We start from the raw sequence: 24,764 nt of genomic DNA, 5'->3' as shown, positions 1-24,764 counted from the left end.
TTCATGACTTCTCACTGCTATTTTCCTTCTCTCAACTGAACACTCAGAAATAAAATCTCTCTTTTGTGTTTAGATTAAAACTTAAAAAAGAAATATTCAAAGGACAAATTACATGAGCCAAAAAGCCGCAACTGTTGATAGTGTCAAATATGTAATAACAATAATAAAATTATTCATATTCGTGTTGATAAAACTGTATTAAGTAAAACATGCGTTTCGACCTTTTAAAAAAAAAAAAAACGAGAAAGCTTACTTGCTATAATTCTTGCAGTGTATCATACAGTATGGTTAAGGCACGAATCTTTTACGCAGATAATATGATATCGTAATTTCTTTCAAGAGTCTGTTATCTCCGTACTTATTAACGAATCCATATCCAAGTTGGCCAAGGTATTAATGGGATTAATTGAATCATGCCTAAGACATTGGCAACGATTGCGATAAGATTGGTCTTGTTGCCATCGTCGGATTTATATTTTTCAGCTAATACCAAAAAAGCCACCAGATGCGGCTGTTGAAAGAATATATTCATTGTTGCAAGACAATTCAATATGTTTTGTGGTACAGTACCGCCCATCTCAGCGTCGTTACCTCCCATCATTTCTGAAGAAATAACAATGTCATAAGAAAATTGTGTTAATATAAAATTAATAAATTTAGAACAATATTAAAATATGCACTACGTATCATTATTATTTGATAAATCATACCTTTTAGAAAGGGTAGTATAAAAGTTGAGTTTACGAGAGAAAAAGCAAAGAAAAGGCAAATTGAAAAGTTTGGAAACAATTCATTCAAGAATTTAATTAAAAAAGAGAAGATTTGCATTTTTTCGAAAGGTTTCGAAAGGTTTGAAAACTCGTGTTTACGATAATGAATAGTCGTCAACAGTAATATCTCAGTTCGCAGGTTACAAACGTATTTTTCAAAACTTTGAAGCTTCAAAGTTAACTTTAAACTTCAAAGCTTTGAAGCTTGAAGTACTTTTGAAGCTTCGAAGTCAACTTCGAACTTCAAAGATTTTAATACCGAAGTTCGAATCTTCGAAACTTTGAATTTTGAATGCCAAAGTCTTCGAAGCAAGTCACCAGCCCTACTCTACTCTCACAAGATCGTCGCTCTTCGATGCGATATATACGTTTCTTGAGATTAAGCTGCATTTATTTGACGTATTTATTTGACGAATTTATTTGACGAAGCACCACTATAAAACTTGCGACCGTATTGCTTTCTTTATCACTGAATTTGTAAGTTTTTCTGTTTTTATTTTTAACTTTTTTTGTAACTTTTTGTTATTTACAATCTTTATACTTACAGTTAAATAATTTGCAGACACTGAAGATGACTCAAATCAGGGTCGAAACGTTTGTTAATTGTATAAATCAATAAATTGGAATCTGTACACGACCATCCGGTGTTGGCTCTTATTGGCACTTTGAGAATTGTTGACTTTGATCTTCGGAGTTTTGACTTTCGTGATTATAAATATATAGTAATAATATAATAAAATAATCCCCAAAAAATCAAGCAAATACATTATGTAAAGTTCAAAAGAAAGAGAAAGACAGAGAAAGTTACAGCAAAAAATATACAAATACACTATTAAAAATAGTACACTAAAAAGAGTTGCGTTCGGACCGCCGTGGCAATCGGATGTGCGGAGAATCAGCTAGCAATCCAGCTTTGAGAGTTAGCAAGGGCAGTGTAAAGAGTGGGAGAGAGTTAGAGAGAGAGAGAGAGAGAGAGAGAGAAAGAGAGAGAGAGAGAGAGAGAGAGAGAGAGTGCGAGATAGTAGGGTGCTTTTACAAATTAACATCTGATTAGTATAAATCAAGGGATGGAAAACGTTCCCCTGGTCGGACGGGGGAAAGATTTACTCCATATGATAAAGAGACCGATAAATTAAACAAAGGTAAAAGTAGAAAACGTTTAACATCTTTAAGTAGAAAAGTGATTGAGATTATGGACGAAGAAGTAAACGCATCTGATTCAGATGAAAAGCAATCAGAGCCGAAATCACGACTGCAATGAGAAAATATCGATTCAGCCAAGAAAGTCATCTTAGGTGAGGACCAGCAAGAAATTTCAGTTATGGAATGTTCAAATGACGGAATATTCAAATAACAGTACCGGTCAATCACAATGCGAGAGAACATCAGTACAGAGCGGTTCGAATGGGAAGACAAATAAGGGTATCGTTACCAGGGGTGCGTTACCCACCAGGGGTAACGCCCGCAACGCTTGCAAACCAGTTCCACATAACGACTGCAATCGTTATGGTCGCGACCGAAACGTCATAGATGACGTCATTAATCGCGACCGCGCCGCATCGAGCCCACAACGCTCACGATTCATACATGAGTCCATGCGGTCGTTTTGTTGTTTGCGCGCTATCTTTGATTTTATTCGGCAGTGAAATGGCTACAGAGAAAGTTTCATTTTATAATCCTTTCAACGACACATTAATAGAATTGAACTTGTCATCAGAAGATGCTGTTCGTGCTTGTAAAGGTAACCTCATGTTGCTTATAAACAGCTTGTATAACAATCGATGCCTTTTATGAGGTTAACCTTCTCATTAAAATTAATGTTTTTTTGGTTATAATTCATTTAACGCTACAAATGTTTTTAATTGTTCTTTTTCTTATTTTAAATGAAAAGGAAAGAAGAAAAACGCTTCAAAGCCATTTGTAGTGTCAAGTGAATTACAACCTTTATAGGAAATTATTAATGACACAGACTATATTTTAATGTTAACTAACGTTAACTTTGTTTTTTTAATATTCTTTTCTTAGACTTAGTATTTGCAACATCCTTGATGAATGCTGCTCTTCAAGAACAGCAATCATGCCAATTAACAGCGGTCAATCTAATGGCTACAAATTGGCATAATGCATACTTATTATTATAGATAACAACTGAAAAAGAAAAAGCAAAAATGTTTTCCGAAGAGTGAGACCAACACCGTCTCGAAAGATCAGCGCGACTAAGCCTCGAAGTCACCAAAGAAGCTTGGACAAACCGTAGACATGAACAAATGGCTAAAAACCAATTTTACGAAGAAGAAGAAGGACTGTTATATGGCCCTAAAATAGCTGAATAACAGACAAATCATGTGAGTACTTGATATACTTATGTAAACTAAACTTAAAACTTTAAACGCTGTTTTCTCGAAACAACATTTTTGCGGATGGTGTGCAGAATATTTTTGTAATCACTGAACCGATTACCTTCAAATTTGGCCTGCATGTTCAGCAAACATTACTTTATCGTTTGATGAATCAGAATATTAATAAGTTATATAGTTTTTTTTTACATAATAAAAAAGGACAAATTTTGATAGTAAGAACTATAGTTTTGATTTGAAAATTAATAACTTTTGTAATAATTTTTATTTTTCAATTCTGATTCATCAAACTGAAACTACAAGTGTATAAAATAAAACGCCGTTTTATTTTTTTGTTTCAGACTACCTGGAAGATCAATATCGTGCACACCAGCACATAAAGATTTTTGCGCAGCGGTATATTTAATAATATGTAACTTCGGTATTTTTAATTAAATCTGAACAAAAAAAACTGTACATTTTTAAAAGATAGGTAAAAACATAATGCAAATTTTGAATTAATTGCATAGTTAGTTTCGAAAAAAAATTCCTAAATTTTGCTGTTTTTGACCCGAAAAACCTGAATCCCCCCTTAATTTACACTCATTGATAAATTCGTATCAAAGCATTTTTGTGGATGTACTGTTTTTTGGTTAATATTGAGATATTCCTGTGACCATATTATAATAGGGTAAAGTCAGTATATACGTATCTACCAAAAATTTAATTTATTAAGTATTATTTATTATGTTTAAGGAAAATAAATTATACCAATAAAACTTCATACTGTTTACTATTATAAAAAAAATTTTAAATATGAAGTATTTCTTTTCTTATACTTAAAAAAGAAACTTAAAAAACCTTCACATTTTTGTCATATAAAAAAGTGGCGGGATTTACGACTACTCATGTGTAAGATATACGGCGCATCGATAATTTACAAAGAACATTTACAAATATTATATAAAATAACCTAATGACTTACAAAATGTGTTTACAAAGTCTATTAGGGAATAAGAACAGTAAATATGTATACAAAGTAATAATAATGCAATATTGAAGAAATTAATATAGCACAGACATCAACAGAGTGCAGATATGTGCGCATTGTGTTTTCAACATAGAAGTTTTTTCAATGTTTACTAACGTATTCTAAAAAGCTTGAGTGTTGCCAGACTTTCATCAAATCTTACCCAGACAGCACAGAGACGTTTTAAAAATATATTTAAAATGTACGTATTGAACATATTAAAAACATTCAATTTAGATCTACGGATATCTTAAAGGCGTTTCAAAAACATCCAGTTTACTATTATGGACTTCTTAAAAACGTCCACTTTAGGACAAAATGGATTAAAACTGTACTAAATTAATACATTAAACAAATTTTAGACTACAATCTAGACAAAATAATTCTTATACAATAAATTTTTTGTCGCTGAAAATAATTCCGTAAATAAAATTGCTCTATCATGTTACATTCCCCAGAATATTTTTTCTTACAAAGAAAAATTTATTTATAAATATTTATTTTAATATTGTAAAAAACCGTTTTCTTAATGTTAATTAAAATAAAAATGTTACTTATAGTAAAAAAAAAATTGGAAATATTTCTCAAGTATTTTTTTTGGAAATTTTCAAGCGGTTACCTATCAAAGTTATAACCTCGCCCAACGTTGCTTGACCTGTAAGACTGCTGCGAACTGATGCCTGATGGTGATCTGTGAACATTTTGTGTTAACATATGTATATCAAGTCAATATATGTTATTGAAAAGATGAAACATATAATTAAAGCATGTTATTTATATAAATAACTTGGAAAGTTGACCGCTTGGAAATTTTCAGAAATAATTCTTGGAAAAGATCTTAATTTTTTTTTAACTTTAAAAACAGTTTTATCTTATTTAACGTTAAAAAAACGGTTTTTTAGCATTCTAAAATAAATATCTTTTTCGTAAGGGTTTGGAAACCTGTCCCTGTCTAAACTTGTGTCATAGATGTTCGACGAATCTCTTGTAACAAAAACGATGTCCAATATCCAAAATACACGTCTAATGGACATCCATTGGACGTCCATGTGCAATCTGGGCTCGGCGCTTGCCATTTATTGCGTGCAGTCTGAACTAAGCTTTAAAATCTAATTGAAAGCATATTTCACACGAAATACTTCGTAATGAAAGTAAAACCCTTTGTGTGATTTTTAAAAAATTGTTAAAAAAGCAAAAGCAACACTATAAGAGCAAACTTAAAAAAACTTTAAATAAAATGGTCATTTTAAAAATGTCCAAATGTAAGCATACTTTGTACGTTATATAACGTACGTTTTTAAAACGTTTGTATTAAATCCATGGACGTTTGGACCAAACTGAAACTAAAACTGAACGTCCAATGGATGTCCTGTGCTATCTGGGTATATACAAGGTTTGATAAGAGTTTAAAAACGTTTACTAGTGCATTCTAAAAAGTGTTGCTTGACCGTTGCCAAACTTTCATCAAACGTTATATACAGCGTTTGATAAGAGTTCAAAAGCATTCTAATTCAACAACGTTTCGTAAACGCTCTTACAAAGTTTGGAAGAGTATAAACTCTTAAAAACCCTCAACAAACGGTTGTGAACGCTTTATATAAAGTTTATTATTTTCGTCAGGGATAGCCTGTGCGCTCGCCGAATTTAATACCTTTGGATTTCTTTTTGTGGGGATTCATAAAAGAACAAGTATACAGACCGAACACCTGTACATATGTAGGATGAATTAATGCGCAGACTGTATAATGCATTCGCACTTGTCACTCCACAACATGTTGACTCGTAGCAGAAACGACATAATTCGCCGCGCGAGATTGTGCATTGAGGCGAGAGAAGATTATTTCGAGCATTTATTGTAACAAACTCGATACAATTTCAACCAAATTTTTGTATATATATATATTGTAATAATCTCAAACAATTTCTTGTAATTAATCCTTTAATATGCATGAATTTATCAACAAGTGTAAATTAAGGCACAATTTCAAAAGTTAATTATAATATGTCTTAATTCACACTCGTTGACAAATTATGATTTTTTAGTTTATTTTTTCTAGTTTAAATCTTACATTTTTTATGTCTTAACTTTTATGTATTAACTAAATAAATTAAAAATAATAATATTTAAACATTTTGTTGAATTATTACCGCGGGCGTGTCTCGCGTCTGTCGAGTGCGCCGTGCCTGAGCGCCCGATGGTTCCGCTCCGTAATTGATCAACTTCAACAGGTCACCACTCAAAAATTATTGATGTCTCAACTTTTCTTTTAAGAACTTTTATTACTTATTTTTATGTAAGAAATCTTGTAGCGTATTCAGTGTTAGGTATTTTTGTATACAGCCTGTATACATCACGGAGTGTAACAATTTAATTTAACTTTAAAATAAATAATCTTTTATTTTTCCATACAAGTCGGATTTCTTCCTTTTTTCGAACCCCGGCGAGCTAATCCGCGACCGCGAGAAAAGTCAAACGTTACATAATTATTCGTTGATGTTATTATATCATCTTGCGTATTACTCTCTAGCAAATTATTATTATTATCTCCTCTATTCTTTTGTTTCTTTGTTCTATTGTCTCATTGTATCTTATTAGTGAAATGCAAGCAGCATGAATAAAATTATTATGACTAAACTTTATTTCCATCAGCATAATTTTAGCATTCTTCTTCATTGGTTTTATTAGTTTTTTCTTTCCTTTTTAGAGAGAAATTTCCGAATTAAGATTCTTTGTGTCGGTTTTTGTATCGTTCTAATTTTTGTTCAATAATGTCATATTTATTACTAATTTGCATGTTTGATGAAACGCTTCTATGTTCCTCCGTTTTCTCCATAATTTTGTACACCCAAGGACTTTGATTCTGTCCACCAATAAGCTTTAATCGTTTCATTAATCATGAACTGCGGGTATGTAGAAAGTGGTAACTTCTTAGTTTGGAAAATTTCCCCATGGATAGAATCAAAGTCCTTGGGTGTACATACATATCAAATACATAACATTTACGTTAATTGAATACATGTACACTCACGGTCATTCTGTTCCTCGGAAAATTTTCCAAACTAAAAAGTCGCTATCTTTCTACATACTTACAGTTCATGATTAACGTAACTACCAATAAGCTCTAGTCGCTACATTAATCACGAACTGCAAGTATATAGAAAGATGGTGACTTCTCAGTTTGGAAAATTTTCTGAGAGACAGAATCGATGACCATGAGTGAACATGATCCAGTATCCACGTAATTAAAAATTTACTTTTAATAAAGATTCTTTTATACAGATTATATAGGTATAATATACAGATATTAAAAGATAAATATGATACGTTTAAATAACAGTGATTGTGTCATTGTGATTGTGATGATTGTGGCATAAGTTGTGGCGTGCACCTACATACAGTTATCAATTCTGTCAAAGTTAATTTGTTTATAACTCGCCTTCTAAAATAGAACCCTTTTTTTAAACTTTATTAGTGAATTTCTAATATTACCCAGAAGGTTTGTGCAAAGTTTTAAAAAAGGGTCTTCTTAGAAGATAAATTATATCCGGGAAATTTATTTTTAAATGCAGCTTGTAAAACTCGGAACATCATATATATTACTGAGAAGAAGTCGAAATTCTTAGGAACAAATGGTTATTTGAGACATTTCCCTCAATATTTATTTGTAATAAAAAAATTTGATTGTGATAACGAAATATATATTTCTGTAAAGTATATCTCAATTTTCTTATTAATTGTAAAAAAATTTTTGTTTAATTCTTACTGAAAAAGTAAATTTACTTGAGGTAAATAAATGTTCTGTTATGGCAAATAAAATTTGGTTACAATAAGATTGATCTTTATAGATAAATAATATTTATTTCTAGCAATTATATGTATTTCTTAGAAACAAATCTTTATTTGTTTGAATTAAAGGTTTATAACCTATGATTATGCATACCAATATGGCGGCGATGTGCACGCACGAATAAGCCACGCGATGTGACGATGTGCATGCACGAACAGGCTATGCGGTGTGACGGTGTGACTGTCTAAAGTGTAGTGATCTTTTGTGGTGCTTTGCAGTAATTTATCTATTGCAGTAATAAAAAATAAATTAATACAACTACTACAATTCTTGCATTTAGAGCGTTGGAGCGATAGTCTAATAAATAAGTATGCAATATCTTATATACTCATAAAATCATCTTTTTGAAATCATGCATTGGTTAAATAATTTAGAATTAATAATGTTTACATGCATATTATCATTTTATTAATTAAAATTTTATTAATTAATATACTGTGGTATAATACTTTAAAATATATGGTTGTAAATTGTGTCCAGAATTAAGCAATGTTATACCATCGATAGGTGCAAGAATTGCACTACAAAATTATTTTGTTAACAATGATTCGAACAAAGAAACAAAAACCTTGTCTCACATTTCTCTATCTTCTGTTTCGACGCCTTCTGCGACCCCAATTCTGACACTCGCCAATATTACACCACAAGATATATTGGATGCAGCAATATCTCTTGACAATGAGTCAGTGAATAATATAGAAGAATGTATAGAAAATATTGAACCTAACCTAAAGACATCTAATACACAAAATATTATAATATTAACTGGTAACAAACCAGCCAATAAAAAACAAAGGATTGAAACGGTAGATAACATGGTATGTACAGTTCAATTATAACAAATGACTATTATTGCTATTTGTTGTTTCTACCCCGCTTAAAAAATATAAGAAAACGGATAAGAAATAATAGAAACGTATAGAAATTTAATAGAAATCTTTTGTAATGTTATCTGAATCTATAAGTTTCTATCAAATTTCTATATGTTTCTATCATTTCTTATACGACTTTTTAAGCAGGATAATGTGGATTATGTTATCATGTTTAAAATATAATAAAGAATGAATGAAGTAATGTCCTATTTTCTGCCCTGGTTTTCTATTTTCTTTTCATAAATATGCTTTCAATTCACTTCTTTTACAGTTAGAAAACTTTGATTTAAAGACGTTACTTCAACAAACAGTAACTGTACATGCAATTATAGCTTCGTACGATGCAAGGAGTGGATTATCATCAGATGTCAACAACATTTGGCAAACATTATTATCTGCCATTTTTTGATAATAACATTAAGTAAGCAAATAATATTATTCAAAAATAATATTATTTCTCTACATATGTAACTATACTTGATCTTTCAGTGTTCAATTAAATAATGAAACATTAAAGAAAATTGCGGATCATATAATTACTCTTTTTCTTGCTGAATGTAAGGAAGTATATTATTGTCCACCAGTAAAAAAGAAAGATTCGAAAAATGAGAAATCTGGTATTGTCAAAGGAAAACTAATTGATAAAAATAGAAATATGGTAGCATTTTTAAGGGAATGTCAATTAATTCCACTGAACAAATCTTCATCAACATCTGATTCTAAAGATGAAGAAATAAATGAAGGTTTGTGTGAAAGACATATTTTATAATTTATTTCATATGTAATTTGTAACAATTTTTTTATATATAGTTTTTTATTTGTTTTTTTTTTTTGTTAGATTATTGCAAGGAAGCAGAACGGAGTCGCAATTGGCTTAAAAATAATTTTGAACCTTGTGAAGAGGTTTTGTGTTATTGGGAAAAATCGTTTGAACTTAGAAGACATTTATTATATGACCATATTAAAATCTGAGTCTAATCTTTAATTGGTGATAAAGTTCCGGAAGATGATCCATACTGGCATTTATCTCTACTCCTAATACAAATTATCCACATCATAACAGCTTTTGAAATTAATGTTGAAGAACTACATTTCTTGCAAAGATTAATCACTCATCATCATCAAATGTATATGGAATTATTCCATGAGCGCCTAAAACCTAAATTTCATAATTTGCTACACTATACAAGAAAAATTAAAGATTTGGGCTATTGCGCTATTTATCATCTATTAGATTTAAAGCTTTTTACAAATTGTCCAAAATTAATGCACGTTTAATAAGCTCACGTATAAATATTGTATTTACATTAAGTCTTAACTTACAACCGAAGTTTGCATATCGTATTTTAAATAAAAACGGTTTTTATCCAAAAATAGACTTTGGTAGATATTTGTAATATTTCAAAATTGCCTGAATATCGTTTTTTAAAACGTTCCATAAAAAATGAAAATTATAATATAATTTCTTGGGTTAAAATTAATAGTTTTACATACAAACCAAGATTAGTATTTTGCCTGAATGCAAATGAGTACAGCGAACCACAGTTTGGAATAATTGAGTACATTGCTATTGATAACTTTAAACAGTTTTATATTATTTATGATTCTTGCGAAAATATTGGCTTAGATTCTCATAAATATGCATATGAAATATCAGTCAGGCAAAATGCTAATTTCGATTTGTATGTAAAACCAATAAATATTGGAATCATACAATTTAATTGTGATAATCTTTTTGTTACTCGAAGCGAATACCGTTGAAACTATAAGAGATAGAAAAAAATATTTTGAATAAAAGTTGAATAGCTTAAAAAGTAATTTATAACAGCGAAAACAAATTTTTTTTTAATTCCTTTTATTACCTTTTTCCATCAGTTACTTATTTTTTTCAAAATTTTTATTTTTTTTTATAAGCAAAATAAAGCTTATTTTATTATGAATTCAACGGTATATGGTAATGTTACGATACAACATTTTCTAAAAATAATTAAAAATCTCTTTATACGCACGGTACGCGTACCCGTCCGCGCGTTCATGCGCTACGGAAGTGACTCCCTCCGATTTCGACGTGCCTTTAACATGTTGTACAGATTAAAATAAGGGACACGTATTTTTTTACACGTGCCCTAAAACACTTTTAAGGGTGAAACATCCCTTTGAAGAAAATCGGGTTTTTTCTTTCGAAGCGTGTATCGTCGAAATTATAAGAGATAGAGAAAAATGTTCTCAATAAAAGTTGAATGCATGTTTATCTCGCATAAGGTGACAAAAACATTTCGAAGACAGTCTGTGTCTAATATGAAAACGCAGACATCAAGAAAAACATTTACTACAAAATAAAACGACACTACACTGAAGAATAACAACAATTACTGTGTTGTAAGACATTAATTTCTTGTTTAGAAAATAATATGTAATTAATATAAGTTAAACATTTGTTTACTGGTCTACATAATTCGACTAGAATATTTATTCTTTTCAACATTTTACAGATAAGGAGACTTGGATTACAAAAAATTATTACTCACACATTCCATACCTTCACTATTTAACGCCAGCTCATCAACTAACAACAAGAAAACTAACATAAAACTAATTTAAAAATTAGTTAGAAATTTCATCTTTGATACTGTATTTATACAATTCAATTAATGTGTTTATTAAATTAGTATAAAAATATGCATAACTACGCTACTGGTGCGTTTACTTTGGATCATTTCTTTACGTAACTCTTGAATCTATACATGTCAATACTGCCAAGACTTAAACATTCTATTTCAAGATAGGAAATTATACTTTAGAGTTTAATCTTCCACGTTTCGACACTATTGATATGTTTCGGCATTACAGATTCTATTTATATACTGATATGTCTAGTCGCAAAAATATTTTCCTGGATAATGTAATTTCGAGGAAACTGCACATTTACATAACAATTAAATGTGTTCATTATATTCGAATTGCATTATTCATCTGAGCTTTGCCTTTGCAAGTCAGAATCTGAGGATTGGAACTAATTATGATTAATGCGTGTGTGTGTGTGTGTTAATTACTATTACGTTGTCTTTTATTTAATGCGACAAAAATGTTTTAGTCAATTCAGTATATATTGAATTCAATTTGTCAAGCAAATATAGAAAAATTATCAAAGTCAATTTTCTTATCGCGTGCACTTTGGATCATTTCTTATCTTGAAATAAAATGCTTACGTTTCGGCAGTATTGACATGTATAAATTCAAGAGTTACGTTAATGTTTTTCTCGATGTCTGACAATGAGTTTTCATGTTAGACACCTACGAAATCCGATAGCGCACGTTGCAATAGCCCACCAATCAATCATCTTGACTTATCTAACCCAACCAACGGAAAAACTCTAGTCATCGACCGCTGTGAGTGGTGGTGTGCTATCGGTCCCTTGTGCTATCGGAATCCGCCCGTTAGACACAAACTGTCCTCGAAATGTTTTTGTCATCTTATGCGAGAAAAACATGCATTCAACTTTCATTGAGAACATTTTTCTCTAACTCTTATAATTTCGACGATACACTTCGAAAAAAGAAACCCGATTTTCTTCAAAGGGGTTTCACCCTTAAAAGTGTTTTAGGGCACGTGTAAAAAAATACGTGTCCTTTATTTAATCTGTACAACATGTTAAAGGCACGTCCAAATCGGAGGGAGTCACTTCTGTAGCGCACAAACGCGCGGACGGGTGCGCGTATCGTGCGTATAGAGAGGTTTTTAATTATTTTTAGAAAATAGGAATGTTGTATCGTAACTTTATCATATACCGTTGAATTTGTAATAAAGCTTTATTTTGCTTATAAAAAAAGGAAAAATTTTGAAAAAAATAAGTAAGTGGTGGGAAAAAATAATAAAAAAAATTTTTTTTTAAATTCTTTTTGCTGTTATAAATTACTCTTCCATTCAACTTTCATTTAAAACATTTTTTTCTATCTCTTATAATTTCGACGGTATACGCTTCGAAAGAAAAAAACCGATTTTCTTCAAAGGGGTGTTTCACCCCCTTAAAGTGCGTATGGGCACGTATAAAAAAATACGTGTTCCTTATTTTTATCTGTACTACAACATATTAAAAGCTCGTTTCAATCTGAGGCGGACATTTCCCTGTGTTTCCTTGTAAGTATATAAGAAAAGATTCATTTTGTACTTTTCTTTTGACTTTAACACATGCAGACTTGAAATATATATACGCAATTTAAATTAAGGACTTCTATTATTTTCATGAGCCTCAATCCTTTCGATAGCGCGCGCGTGTGTATGTGACATATTAAAAACATGTTTTGTACTATTAAAATAAATATTTATTTTAATATAATTAATCGCTAATCAATTTAATACTTTCGGTATTAAATTACTGAAAGTATTAAATTTCTATAAGGAAAATGATGTTTCACAGTATATTCAAATAAATGTTTATTTTAATAGTATTATACAAAATACATTTTCAATTCAAATAAAATAAAATAGAAAAAAAATAAATGCTATTATTAAACTAAATATAATTTATTTGTTACAAATAAGTTTATTTACAAAAATTAAATACAATTTAATAATCACAATTAAATACTCATGGCGAAGAAATAAAGAATTATTTGCAATAAATAAAGCTTATTTCAAAAATTAATTTAATGATTTATTTTGTAGAAATAAAACTTTATTTCGCCGTATCCAAATAAGAAATTTATTTCAGTAAAATAAATTTATTTCCTACAAATAATTTTTTCGTAACTTTTTTCTCAGTATACTGTTTTTAGCATGTTTTTTTTATTAAACCTGAAATGTTACTTTGTACGACTGTTCTTTAGTGGTATATAATATATGCTGTAAAATTATCTGCTTAGAACAATTTTTTAGCGCAGCAGACGCTGTGAGCGAAAACCGTTAAGAACCGCTTTGTCGAGCGTATCGCGCGGTGGCTGTTTGCTAGGTTCATCTGCTAGCTTCAGCGTTATAATTATTTTATATTAATTATTTGGAATATTGATCTAAAATTAAAAATTAAAAAAAATTTTTTATATTTAATTTAATTATTGTATAATATTAACTTTTTTTAGATGTATTCTTATTTAAACAAATAACAGAAAAGTTATTTCAGGTACTATTTCACAGCATTTGTGAAAATCAATAAAAGTAATGTATATGATGATGACGATATCGTCATTTATTGAGCGCTCTAGGATCAGATCCTCTCAAGCGCTAGGATATGTGTATTAATACAAAGTGTTTGCAGTTAGATATCAGTTTATAGAAGTCAAGCAACATTGTTAGCGGTTCTATAGGCGTATTCTGTAACTCTTAAAAAGATGCTAAAGTACCGACAAATTACCGACATTTACAGTGCACTAAATAGGGGAGACACAATTCGGCAGACGGGGCAATTCGAAAAATCTTTTTATGGGTACATATTAAAAATTTACTTTAAATACTGTAAACGCGTCCTAATGTAAGAATGCTGCTAACAAAGTTTTGTTGGTAACGGCGTCATATTGAAGTAATAGTGAAAAATGTGTTTTGCGACAATCGAAGTAATTTCTGATACTCAGCATTTCTTCGAAATTTAAGTAAGATAAATAAGATTCTTTTTGAAAATTTTGAATGTATCATGTCCAGTTGAATGTATTTGAAATATTTTGTGTTTACTTTTTGCTATGATGTTTATTTTTTGTCAATCATACGCAATAACGGGCACAGATTTTTTTCTTTCACATTTACGTCTTAATACTGAAAAAGTGTAATTACACAAAATACGAATAATCCATGACTTGTTTTGAAAATGCTAAAGCAATAAAATTTTTTATTGTGCGTAACCCAATCAACGAAAAAACTCTAGGCATCGGTCGCTGTGAGTGATGGTGTGCTATCGGGATCCGCCGATCTCTAGCTGGTAATATTGTCGTTATGAAGTTAGGTCTACAGAATAGGTCTACTGACTTGGATGGGTGACCGTCTTTTTCGGAAATTTCCAGAAAAAACTTTCAGCAAGTTTAAATAAAGCTTCATTTGAACTTAATTAAAGCTTCCAGGGAGCTCTCAAAAGCGGACATAGAAATGTCCAGGAAGCTCCGTACGAGTTCTTTGGAAGTTTAAATAAAGCTTACAAAAAATTTGATAAGCTCCCCGGGAGTTTCTCGTGCCCTGTAGGATATACCGAGTCAGAATAAATATTGTTCTTTTTACAGACATATTCGTAATCAAATTCTGAGACGATTTCTCCTTGGATAGGTCTCAAGGGATGGGCGATGAACCAAAAATACCAAGTATTTTTTTTAATAATTGATGTTTTTCAATGATTATTTTTTCTGATGCTTAATCGATGTTCGATTTTTTTCTTAACATCGATCAACTGATTGGCTTTTTCTTTTATCCGTTAAAAAAACTTGCTTGTATCAGATATCGAGATTTATAGCGCTTTCGAGTGCAATGTAATTTTATTTATTTATACGAAATAATTAAATGTAAACACGTTTGCGTATGTGTGGTCAAAAATTAAAGTATAACAGAAAATTTCTCATTTTGATTAATAAAAATATTTTTAATATTTTTACAACTGGATCTTTATACAAGTATAATGTAAGAAATTTGGTCTTATTGTTAATCAATTACTTCAATCTATTTTTCAAATACTGGTTTTGCTATCATACTATGGTAAACTTGACTCTATGATATGCAAAATTGAAGATTATTTGTCTCCTAAAATTTATCTTGGACATGAAATTGAAATTAAGTTAAGTGGTATAAACGAAGAGCAGATCATATATGAGAGAGAGATGCTTAAAATTTTTAATAGCCTTGTTTGAATAGATTCGTTAGATTGTCAGATAATATTAATCACTTGCGGCATGCTTCTTTATTTGCAATAGAAAATGCATTAAAACTTGTCAATAAAGAATCAATTTTGCCTTTTCTCCAAATAAGAGATTACATCACAGAAATAAAAAGACATCGGAAACAGTTGACTTTTGTGAAATGGAATGCATGTATGTACCACCTTTAAACTATGAATTAAAGTAAAATCATATAAAGATTTAAGTGATTCTTGTCCATTCACGGAATTAGCAGATGTAGCCATGGTGGAAGTATAACATCCCATATACTATTCCTTCCACCATGAAGGTAGCTATAAGCATATCATCTCTTCCGCATTCAAATGCCGAAATTGTTCGTGTTTTCAGCCAGTTGAATATAATTAGGAACAAGAAATCGTATGAAAATAAATTTGATTAATAGCATATTAGTGATAAGAGCAAGTCTACGTAAATTAAAAACTGACTGTTATACTTATGAATTGCCAAATGATGTGATGATCAATTTAATAGGAACAAAAGCGTCGTATAATGAAACACTCACTGAGGTGAGGATGAAATTTTAATTTGTAAGTTATTAAGAAAGCATTTCATTTGTTTGTTTTCTATTAATTTTGTAAAACAGTAATCAGACTACAGATTATTAATGGGATTGGAATTTAATTAATCTGAAGAAAGAAAACAACCTTTAAGTTTAGTTAATTGTGCTTCATTCAAACTACTTTCCAATCTCGATCTCTAATCTAATTACAACTTAAGAATCTGTAGTTTACACACTTGTGATGTTGTAAACCATTAGCGATACCGTGCAATCTTGTGATATCTTGTGCATACCTTGGTAACATCTTAAAAATTACTTTAAAATAATAAAAATATGTATTATCGTATATATAATAATTATATAATAAAAGTTTATAATAAAAATCCATTTATTAAAATTATTTTTTATATGTTTACTAATAAATGAAATATGTTAGTTATTTTCAGTTAGTTTTAAATTAAGTGGTTATTTCTGGTTTTTTTCAATATTAAAACTAGTTGGTTTTCATAATACAAGTGATGGCAACAATGTTTATTGATCGTCCCTTGCACTAACGGAAAACAGAGACATTTTGGATTTAGTTTTTAGAATACAAACAGGAAACATTTGATGCTTCGGATTTGTAAAAATACATTCATAAGTTTATTTTCAAAACACATATCAAGAGTCTGTTTGGGGCCGCTTACGTATTCACCCGTTACTGATTTTTTTGTTGTAACCATCGAATGCATCACAATCGGGATGATCGCTGTTTCTTTGCCATTATTGTTTTTGCATCGTGGACATCATGATTATATCGTCCCTTCAATTCTGACGACAGGAACTAACCAAACATACACACACACACACACACACACATACACACTCAAAATACATATTGCATCTCATAGAGCACTAGATTAATTAAGGTCTAAGGTCTAAGAGGAATATTGGGCCAATATTGTGGATTTGCTGTATCCTCGTGTCGCTCGATCATGCTTTGCAAAGTGGTTTCCATCGTTAATATTTTGGAGCCGGCGTCGCCGTAGAGCAGTTTGGCCTCTTCCTTTTTCATCCGGGCTCTTTCAGTGGCGCCGATAAAGGATATCTCTTCCGAATTCTCATGCACGTCCCTACCAGATCCGCGCTTTTGCCGCATTTCCCGCTTATGCCTTTCGCTCGTCTCGAAAAAGTTCAGCATGTCCTCGGTCACGTTGAATTCTAGATTATCATCACTCGTATCGAGCTTTGCATAATTTTCTTTCCGAGCTTTATTGTCACTGTAATTCTGATACCTATCCTGCGGAGTATCGCGATAGCCGCGACGTTGAGCTAAAAATCTAACCTTGTCGCGCAGTAATTTATTCTCGTGCTCGAGAGCGACGCAACGTGATCTCCACCAGGTTATGTTGTGTCTGTAAACCGACGAGATGGCTTTTGACAATCGATTCTCTCCGACTTTATCTACTTCACTTACCGCTTCTGCCATTCCTGGGCCACCGCGTAATTCTTCCAGAAAGACTCTGCCTGCATCGTGCCCGACGTTAATGTCTCGCGTGCATTGGTGACATTATATTCGGGGACAACCATCTCAACCTCAACCATCCGATACTTCGCGGACCTAACCTTACGCTTGAGCCGTTCGCGCAGCCGTTTCTTCAAAAGTCGCTTCCTCTTGCACTTCCCGCGCTGTTTTGTAACGGGAATTTCCATGCTCTAGTCTACTGAATTTTTCGTTGTTACAATAGACTTGAATAGACCAACTGAGCACACCTATCTGATAGTTATGTCATTGTTTACACCCGTCCCGTGCACCGCGTATGTACATACCCGAACGCCATGACATCCACCGCGAAATTACAAAACTTGAACAAAACTAATCTTTTTACTTTTGAAAAACAAAATACAAATTATTATAAATATAAATGATATATTAAATATAATAAATATATAAATCAGTAAGAAAATATTGAAAAAAAAAATTTTTTAATAAATTGATACTTCAATATATCTGATTCCGATCATGGAACGTTTATCTGTGTAGGTTTTCTATTAACAATCAATTGCAAATAATATTATGCTTATTTAATATTAAATTGACAGTTTAATATTGTATTTCCGACTTCAACATAAAATTACATTTCAGAATACTTATTAATTTAACGCAGAAATATAAAAAGTTTATTACAAAATTACAAAATGTAAATAAATTTTGTTTCATGACAATATTTAATTAAGGAGCCTTATTTTGAGGCCTTATTCTTGAAAACATGTAAATAACTTATATATATATATGAAAGTAACAAAATAGTCAATGAAATTATTTGATGGTATTCTCCCATTGACTATTTTGCCACTTTTGTATACAAAAGTCATTTGCATTCAAGAATACGACCATCGAACCTTAGGTCAAACGTTGTAAAGAAGTTTCAGTAAACATTTGCCAGTTTATTGACTAAATATAATTTTTATCACTGGCAATTATAAGTAATACTAAAAGTTAATATTTATTTAGTGTATATACACATACTAGTTGATATTTGCCTGTAAGTTTATTTCTTATATTAATGTTTTCCCAATGTTACATTTAAATTATTTTATAGACAAAGTGATTATATATTATAAGTAGGAAAAAGAAAACTGCACATCAGGAGTATATGAAAGATTAAATAGGTGATTTTTATTAAAAATGTACAGTAATATCGTGAAGCTTTATACAAATCTAGAAAAGAGACTAACTTAAGTTACACATATATAACACATATCGAGGTTTGGGGATGTTATCTTTATTCTGTTTCTGCAAAAATCCATGGAAGTCATGCATCACAATCGTCACGGGGTCTTCTTCACATTAAAATATCCGCGCGCCTTTTTACATGCATAGCGACTATAATTTCTTCATCCCTGCCCATCTCTGTACACGCAGTGTCATAAATATTTAAAAATTCAACACTACCATTAGTTACTTCTCGAAACATTCTGCATTCTGTGGTTTAGAATTTCAATCTCGATCACAATCAGTCAATCACAACGTTTAAAGCAAAAGAAAAATAATTGTATCTACTACTCAATTAATAGAAATCTGCTCGATGTACGTTTAGGAACGTGCTTCCTATCGTTTATGCCTTGAAATATCGATGTTCACTGAAAGCCATTCTTGGAAATTATTGTCAATAATATCTTTAAAGTATAAGATCAACTACATTTTCAAACTATTAGACAATATGTGACTTTCGTTCTTGAAGAGATAAAGATATCTTATTCTCTGTTATGTAGACTTTCAGTTTTCTATTAATGATTATAAAGGTCCAATCCTGCCCTCACATATACGACATGTTCAATCCGCGTTCAAACGATACTTCGTCATCTCCTAATTTAACATTGGCGCTGCTCGAACTATTTCTTCTCGAATTATTACGAGGCCCATTAGCTCGGGCATTATTACTAGATGCCTCATCATCGCTGCCATTCGTCGACGATGATTTATGCAATGGCTCTAATCCGATAATTACACGCACGTCATCGGGAATCTGATGTTCCACAGACATCAGCTGATAGTAAATACCTTCCGCCTTAGAAATTGTCCAAGGTAATTCGATATGAAGTGACAAATCGTTTATATGCTGCAAACAATAGCATTACAAGGTATTAAATTTAAATAATCTTGTCATCTAAAGAAAAAAAAGGTTTTAAAACGTTACCTTTAAAATTTCCGTAAATCCGTAATTGTTCTCTATTAAAATATTCTTCTCTGTGTCCAAAATAGCTGCACATACAAGCAAATGAAAATTTTTGCAGGGTAGATCGGTCCATAGTATCTCCCATAATTTCAATATGTCGATCGCACTAAATTCTCGTTTGAATAATACTAACAACCATCGAAAGCAAAAGAACATATTGCCGGAATCGTGTCTATTCAGGTAGTATGCCAGTTGCGGTTCCGTAGTGCACAATAACGTGTACAATTGGCACAATTGTGCTTTCATGCCTTTTTGATCCATCTCGAAATTAGTGCTCTGTTTCAAAATAACAAAATATTTGCATTCGTATTATTTACAGTACAACATTATTTCACAGAAAAACGTTACACTTACCACTTTATCCATGAATCCAACGAAACACCAAAACGCATCCACCTCATTATCCATTAAAAATAAGATAGGACTAAGAAGATCGCTCATACCCTGAACGTATCCTAAATCGAAATTGTACATTATATACGTCATGAGTATGTCGTATAATTGTTCCAAGTGTGGGTTATTATCCCCCGCATAATATGGATGTGTTCTATCTGTTCTATTAACATCCTTTTCTGGAATAACATTAAAAAATTTAATTCTTATTCCAAAATATAAAAACACAATTATTCCTATAAAAATCTTAATCTTATTGCATTACCTATCAAACTTTTTCGCTCCCTATAATCAGAAAATCGACTTTCTTGCGCGGTTGTAAATGTACGCCATTGTAATTTCATTGTGAAATATTCGTCAGTCTTTTTTCTCTTAAGTTCTAATCTTTCGTTATGTGTCGACTTCCATGGATAGTAATTCAATAAAAATTTCCATACTTCAAAACGCAGTGATGGACAAATACCCTAAAATTAATATAAATAGGTCATTAAAAAATTGTATTCTACATATATTATATATATACATATATTATAAAAATATTTAGACATGTACCCCTCGAAAGATAATTTCTTTGATAGCTTCGGGATCAGTGATTCTTCCTTCTCTATCTTTACATTTTTCCCACTGTTCTTGTGTTAACGGCGCTCCTGATAGAATTATAATTTTTGTTTAAATACAAAATATATGTAATCTTTCTCTGTATAATTATACATGCTATAGAAAAATTTATATATGTTATGAGTAATCTGACTAATTCAAATAATTATAAATAATGGCCAACTAATATGGATGTCTGTTTATTTTGGTTCATACTGCAAAGTACATGCGGATGGTGGAGTATTTCCACCCTCCCTATGGGGAGGCCAGAATTTTTGTTACGATTGATCACGTTGATGTTGACGTTTCAATTGACTGTTATCATTTCAGATTTGAAACAAATTGTGTTTGGGTTAAGTTACATCTTTCGTGTGTAACCCTCCTGTAAGGAACCTTTCAACATCCATCTATACTTTTCAACGCGAAAGATGTAATTTAATCCAAACACAATTAATGTGAAAAAAGAGAATATATAGTTTTCTCTTCTTTGAGTGGTTTATTGCAGCATCATTACATTGTAATAGGCTGTAATAATGCATTATAGACCCTGTAGATTAGATTTTCAAACCAAGATTATTGGGAAAATCAAACAAGATAATTTATATAAAATGACTATTTAGTATTCGAAAATATACAAAAGAACTGGAAAATTTGATTAATTTTTTTCTATTAATTTATTTTGACCAAACAAAATAGGTATTATACATATCGATTGGCCATTATGTATAATTCCCAACATATCATAGATATTATTAAAACATTAAAGTAATAAATAAAAATGCTGTAAGCTTGTAAAGTATGATGGCATAAAAAATATAAATTAAAAACTATACTGCACTTTCATATTTTTTGTTTTGAAAATTCTAATAAAAACTTTTTATTTAAAGTTTCACTATATAACTAGTTATCTAATTCCTACATGCTATATGCAGTGTATAAATTATAGTATTAAAATATTTTATGAAGAATATAAGTTAAATAAAGTGATTTATTCATGTTAAAGACTAAATGTTCCTTTTAAGCTTTTTTTCAAACTTCAAAATTGTCATTTCTGAAATTTCTAAATTATTTGATCAGCTTTTTAAAATAATCGGATAATTTATCGTAATTTATCAGTAAGTTACTATTAGATTGGGTCATTTTCATCTCTAGCTGTAATTATACATGCTATAAAAAAATTTATATATAAATTTATATGTTAATGTATTACCTCGTGGACATGGTGGACGTGGAGGTAGGTCTACTCCGACTCCAATCACTTCGTATTCTTCTCCAGATCCTATAGATACAGATACACGTGGATGAGGTTCGATCGTAAGAGACTGATTTAACAAGTCGGCAACTGCTTCTTCAACAGGTCGTTTCACTGGCTCTTTATACACTGCATTATGAATACATATATAAAACTATTTAGATTTATCAAATTAATAAGTAATGTGTATTGATTACAGATCATCAATCTATCCACTTACACCAGATATCTGCTAGTTTGCTGAATGCTTCCATTGTAGTTTCATAAGGACGATTATGTAAATTTTTCACAAATTTCCATACATAATCAGAAGTGTTCTCTTGAAACAAATCCAATTCGGCAAAAGATTTTTTTAATACAGTCTCAACTTCGTCCAGCACCAAATACAAATTCTTGTCCGAGCGTGATTTTACAAATTTAATAAATCCTTTCAGCGAATTAATAAAACTTTCAGCGTTAGCTAACTGAAAGAAGGCAACATAGGTGGTACCATCTCTCTGCATAAATATGAGCTGCTGTCCACCATGATTCACGCGAAACGACTTTAAATCGGAAAACAATATTTTAACGGTTCTCGTACGTCCAAGGGAGTCCGGACCCTCCGAGTTTGTGCGAGTCCTTCTCGTATGTGTATCCACTAAGGACCATTCTGGATCTTGATCTTGACACTCTGATACTACCGAGTCTTCTACAGGCTTCCATTCTATGCATTTGCCGAAACTCTATTGTGAAAAAATATCAATTGCAATCAATGTATAATATCAATTGGAATAACAATCTAACGATGTAATAAATCTTACATATTCCACAATATTCAGCGTTCCTGAACTATGGACCTCGTCTTCTCTGGCATTTGCTCCACGAAGTACAACGCCCGTATGGATGCAGAGATCCTAGTATCAACAGAATTAATGATAGATCAGTGATTTGCAAGAGGTAATATATAGAAGTAATAACTACAGACAGCTCTATCTTTAAAGGTAGAATCTCAGGTCCAAATGTAACTGCCGACGTGTCGTAATCAAAGCCAATGATCAACAACAAATCGCGAACATTATTTATAGTTATAAACAGACAGTGAAACATCAAATATACAATGTATCCTTAGTTTCGAGGAACGAATCACTCGTGCGTATTTTTCCTTGCAAGACTGAGGATTGCAGTGCGTGTTGATCATTCGCGAAATGCCGAAAGTTGTGAACCTAACCTCTCCGCCAAAACTAAAAAAAACATCGGAGAGTGAGGTCCTAAATCGAACACCGGGCGTTCTCAGTCACGACCGAAGACCCAGTTGTCGCACGCGGAACGTCGGAATTTCCATGCTTGTCGAATCACGCGACGCACGGGTGTTAGTATATGTAGGCGGGTGCGCTCGAGTGAACGTCATCCCGTGCAAATTGCACGCGAAACACGAACACACGCTTGGACGCCCGGCGGCGCACCGTCCTTCGGAGACGACCCGCGCGGACGTCAGGATAAAAAGCAGAGTCGTCCCGCTCACCTTTCCCTGCTCCGTGGGCTCGAACATGTCGGACCTCGCGCGATCAGCCGTCGTCTTCGTAGAATTCAACTCCCTGCACTCGCTCTCATCGCAACTGTCCCACATCGCGACACTATACCAGTATACCTTCTGACTCACTCCCTCTTTCTCTTTCCTGTCTTTCTCTTATGCGCGCGTCTGTCTTTCTTTCTCTCTCTCTCTCTCTTTTTCGCGCTCGCGCGCGCGCGTCCGAGACGAAACACCACCAATTCCCCGTCTCTCTCGCTCGTTCACAAGCTAACGCCGTGCGATAACATCGCTGTTTATTGTACGGACTTTAATCCGCCGTCCCACGTTGCCTCGCGAATTAAGACAATGAGCGCACCGCGAGTCGCGAGAGTGGCGAGGTACTTTTCGCCGGGTTGAAACTCGTGGATCCTTCGCTTGACATCGGGGCGAGCGGCGAACGTATAGAACGTTTCCACGTGTACAAATGTCGAAATGTACGACGTAAAAGACTCGATACTGCCGTACATTCTACGCTCTATAATTTTTAATGCAAATAGATACGTAAATTGGAGAGATCTTACTGCAAACCGGTTTCGTTTAATCGGATTGAGGGAAGCTCTTCCCAACGTAGAGATCATTTAAAAAGTATTTGAAGCAGACACGTCGATCCGCAAATGCTTGAAATAGATATTTGATCGTGTATTCGATTCTCGAACGTTTTGCCGCGCGATTTTCCTCCGGTACCTAAAATGGACGGGTTAAAACTCGGGTACAGTGCATCGTGCATTATTGAGCACGGCAAAGTGCGCATTTTGGTGTGATAAACGATCAATTTCACTGTACCTCTCGCGAGTGCTCTCCCTCGCACGCGAGACAGATCAATCACAGAGATAAAGGGAATGCGTACGCGCAAAAAAGTTCCTTTCTGGACGCGCCTGTACGTCGCAACCCGTAGTACATCATGTATGCAGATTAAACGTGCGTAAACAGCTTTGTTATTTTATACGAATGACTGATCTCAATCTTTTGAGCTCAGAAACACATAACAAAGAATCTATCCTTGATTTAATAGCGCTTTCGAGTGCGATGGAG

At 32.1% G+C, this 24,764-nt stretch overlaps 2 protein-coding genes and 1 long non-coding RNA gene across 3 annotated transcripts; 1 reads left to right on the top strand and 2 right to left on the bottom strand.

Moving 5' to 3' along the window:
* The first annotated feature begins 1,575 nt into the window (after window positions 1-1,575).
* LOC105196956 lies at window positions 1,576-3,893 on the top strand. The gene is made up of 2 exons (XR_850790.3): window positions 1,576-3,115; window positions 3,469-3,893. It is a non-coding gene; the product is annotated as an uncharacterized LOC105196956 (long non-coding RNA).
* Window positions 3,894-15,771: 11,878 nt separating this feature from the next.
* On the bottom strand, window positions 15,772-18,062 carry LOC105196955 (uncharacterized protein F10E9.5). The gene is made up of 2 exons (XM_011163121.3): window positions 17,679-18,062; window positions 15,772-17,616 (listed from the first exon to the last, which is right to left on the bottom strand). Exons 1-2 carry the CDS (start codon window positions 17,912-17,914, stop codon window positions 17,133-17,135), a joined length of 720 nt encoding a protein of 239 aa, XP_011161423.1. The 5' UTR covers window positions 17,915-18,062; the 3' UTR covers window positions 15,772-17,132.
* Window positions 18,063-18,855: 793 nt separating this feature from the next.
* On the bottom strand, window positions 18,856-23,881 carry LOC105196954 (TBC1 domain family member 15). Its single transcript, XM_011163120.3, has 9 exons — window positions 23,685-23,881; window positions 22,984-23,076; window positions 22,404-22,905; window positions 22,142-22,312; window positions 20,887-20,981; window positions 20,600-20,798; window positions 20,296-20,513; window positions 19,903-20,217; window positions 18,856-19,824 (listed from the first exon to the last, which is right to left on the bottom strand). The coding sequence occupies exons 1-9, from the start codon at window positions 23,787-23,789 to the stop codon at window positions 19,522-19,524; spliced, it is 2,001 nt and encodes a 666-aa protein (XP_011161422.1). The 5' UTR covers window positions 23,790-23,881; the 3' UTR covers window positions 18,856-19,521.
* Window positions 23,882-24,764: the final 883 nt, after the last annotated feature.

The sequence above is a fragment of the Solenopsis invicta genome, chromosome 5 (genome assembly GCF_016802725.1).
Source record: "Solenopsis invicta isolate M01_SB chromosome 5, UNIL_Sinv_3.0, whole genome shotgun sequence".
Taxonomy (NCBI): Eukaryota; Metazoa; Arthropoda; class Insecta; order Hymenoptera; family Formicidae; genus Solenopsis; species Solenopsis invicta.
Note: the sequence above shows the minus strand (reverse complement) of the source record. Positions and strands in the feature narration are given on the sequence as shown.

Bases quoted from the DNA above. Each gene is read 5' to 3' on its own strand.
- LOC105196954 (XM_011163120.3), bottom strand. From the start codon at position 23,789: ATGTGGGACAGTTGCGATGAGAGCGAGTGCAGGGAGTTGAATTCTACG. The intron at 22,906-22,983 runs GTAAGATTTATT...TTTTCACAATAG, and splicing joins CGCTGAATATTGTGGAATAT to AGTTTCGGCAAATGCATAGA. The intron at 20,799-20,886 runs GTACATGTCTAA...TATTAATTTTAG, and splicing joins AAGAAATTATCTTTCGAGGG to GGTATTTGTCCATCACTGCG.
- LOC105196955 (XM_011163121.3), bottom strand. From the start codon at position 17,914: ATGGAAATTCCCGTTACAAAACAGCGCGGGAAGTGCAAGAGGAAGCGA. The intron at 17,617-17,678 runs GTAAGTGAAGTA...GTCGGTTTACAG, and splicing joins GCCCAGGAATGGCAGAAGCG to ACACAACATAACCTGGTGGA.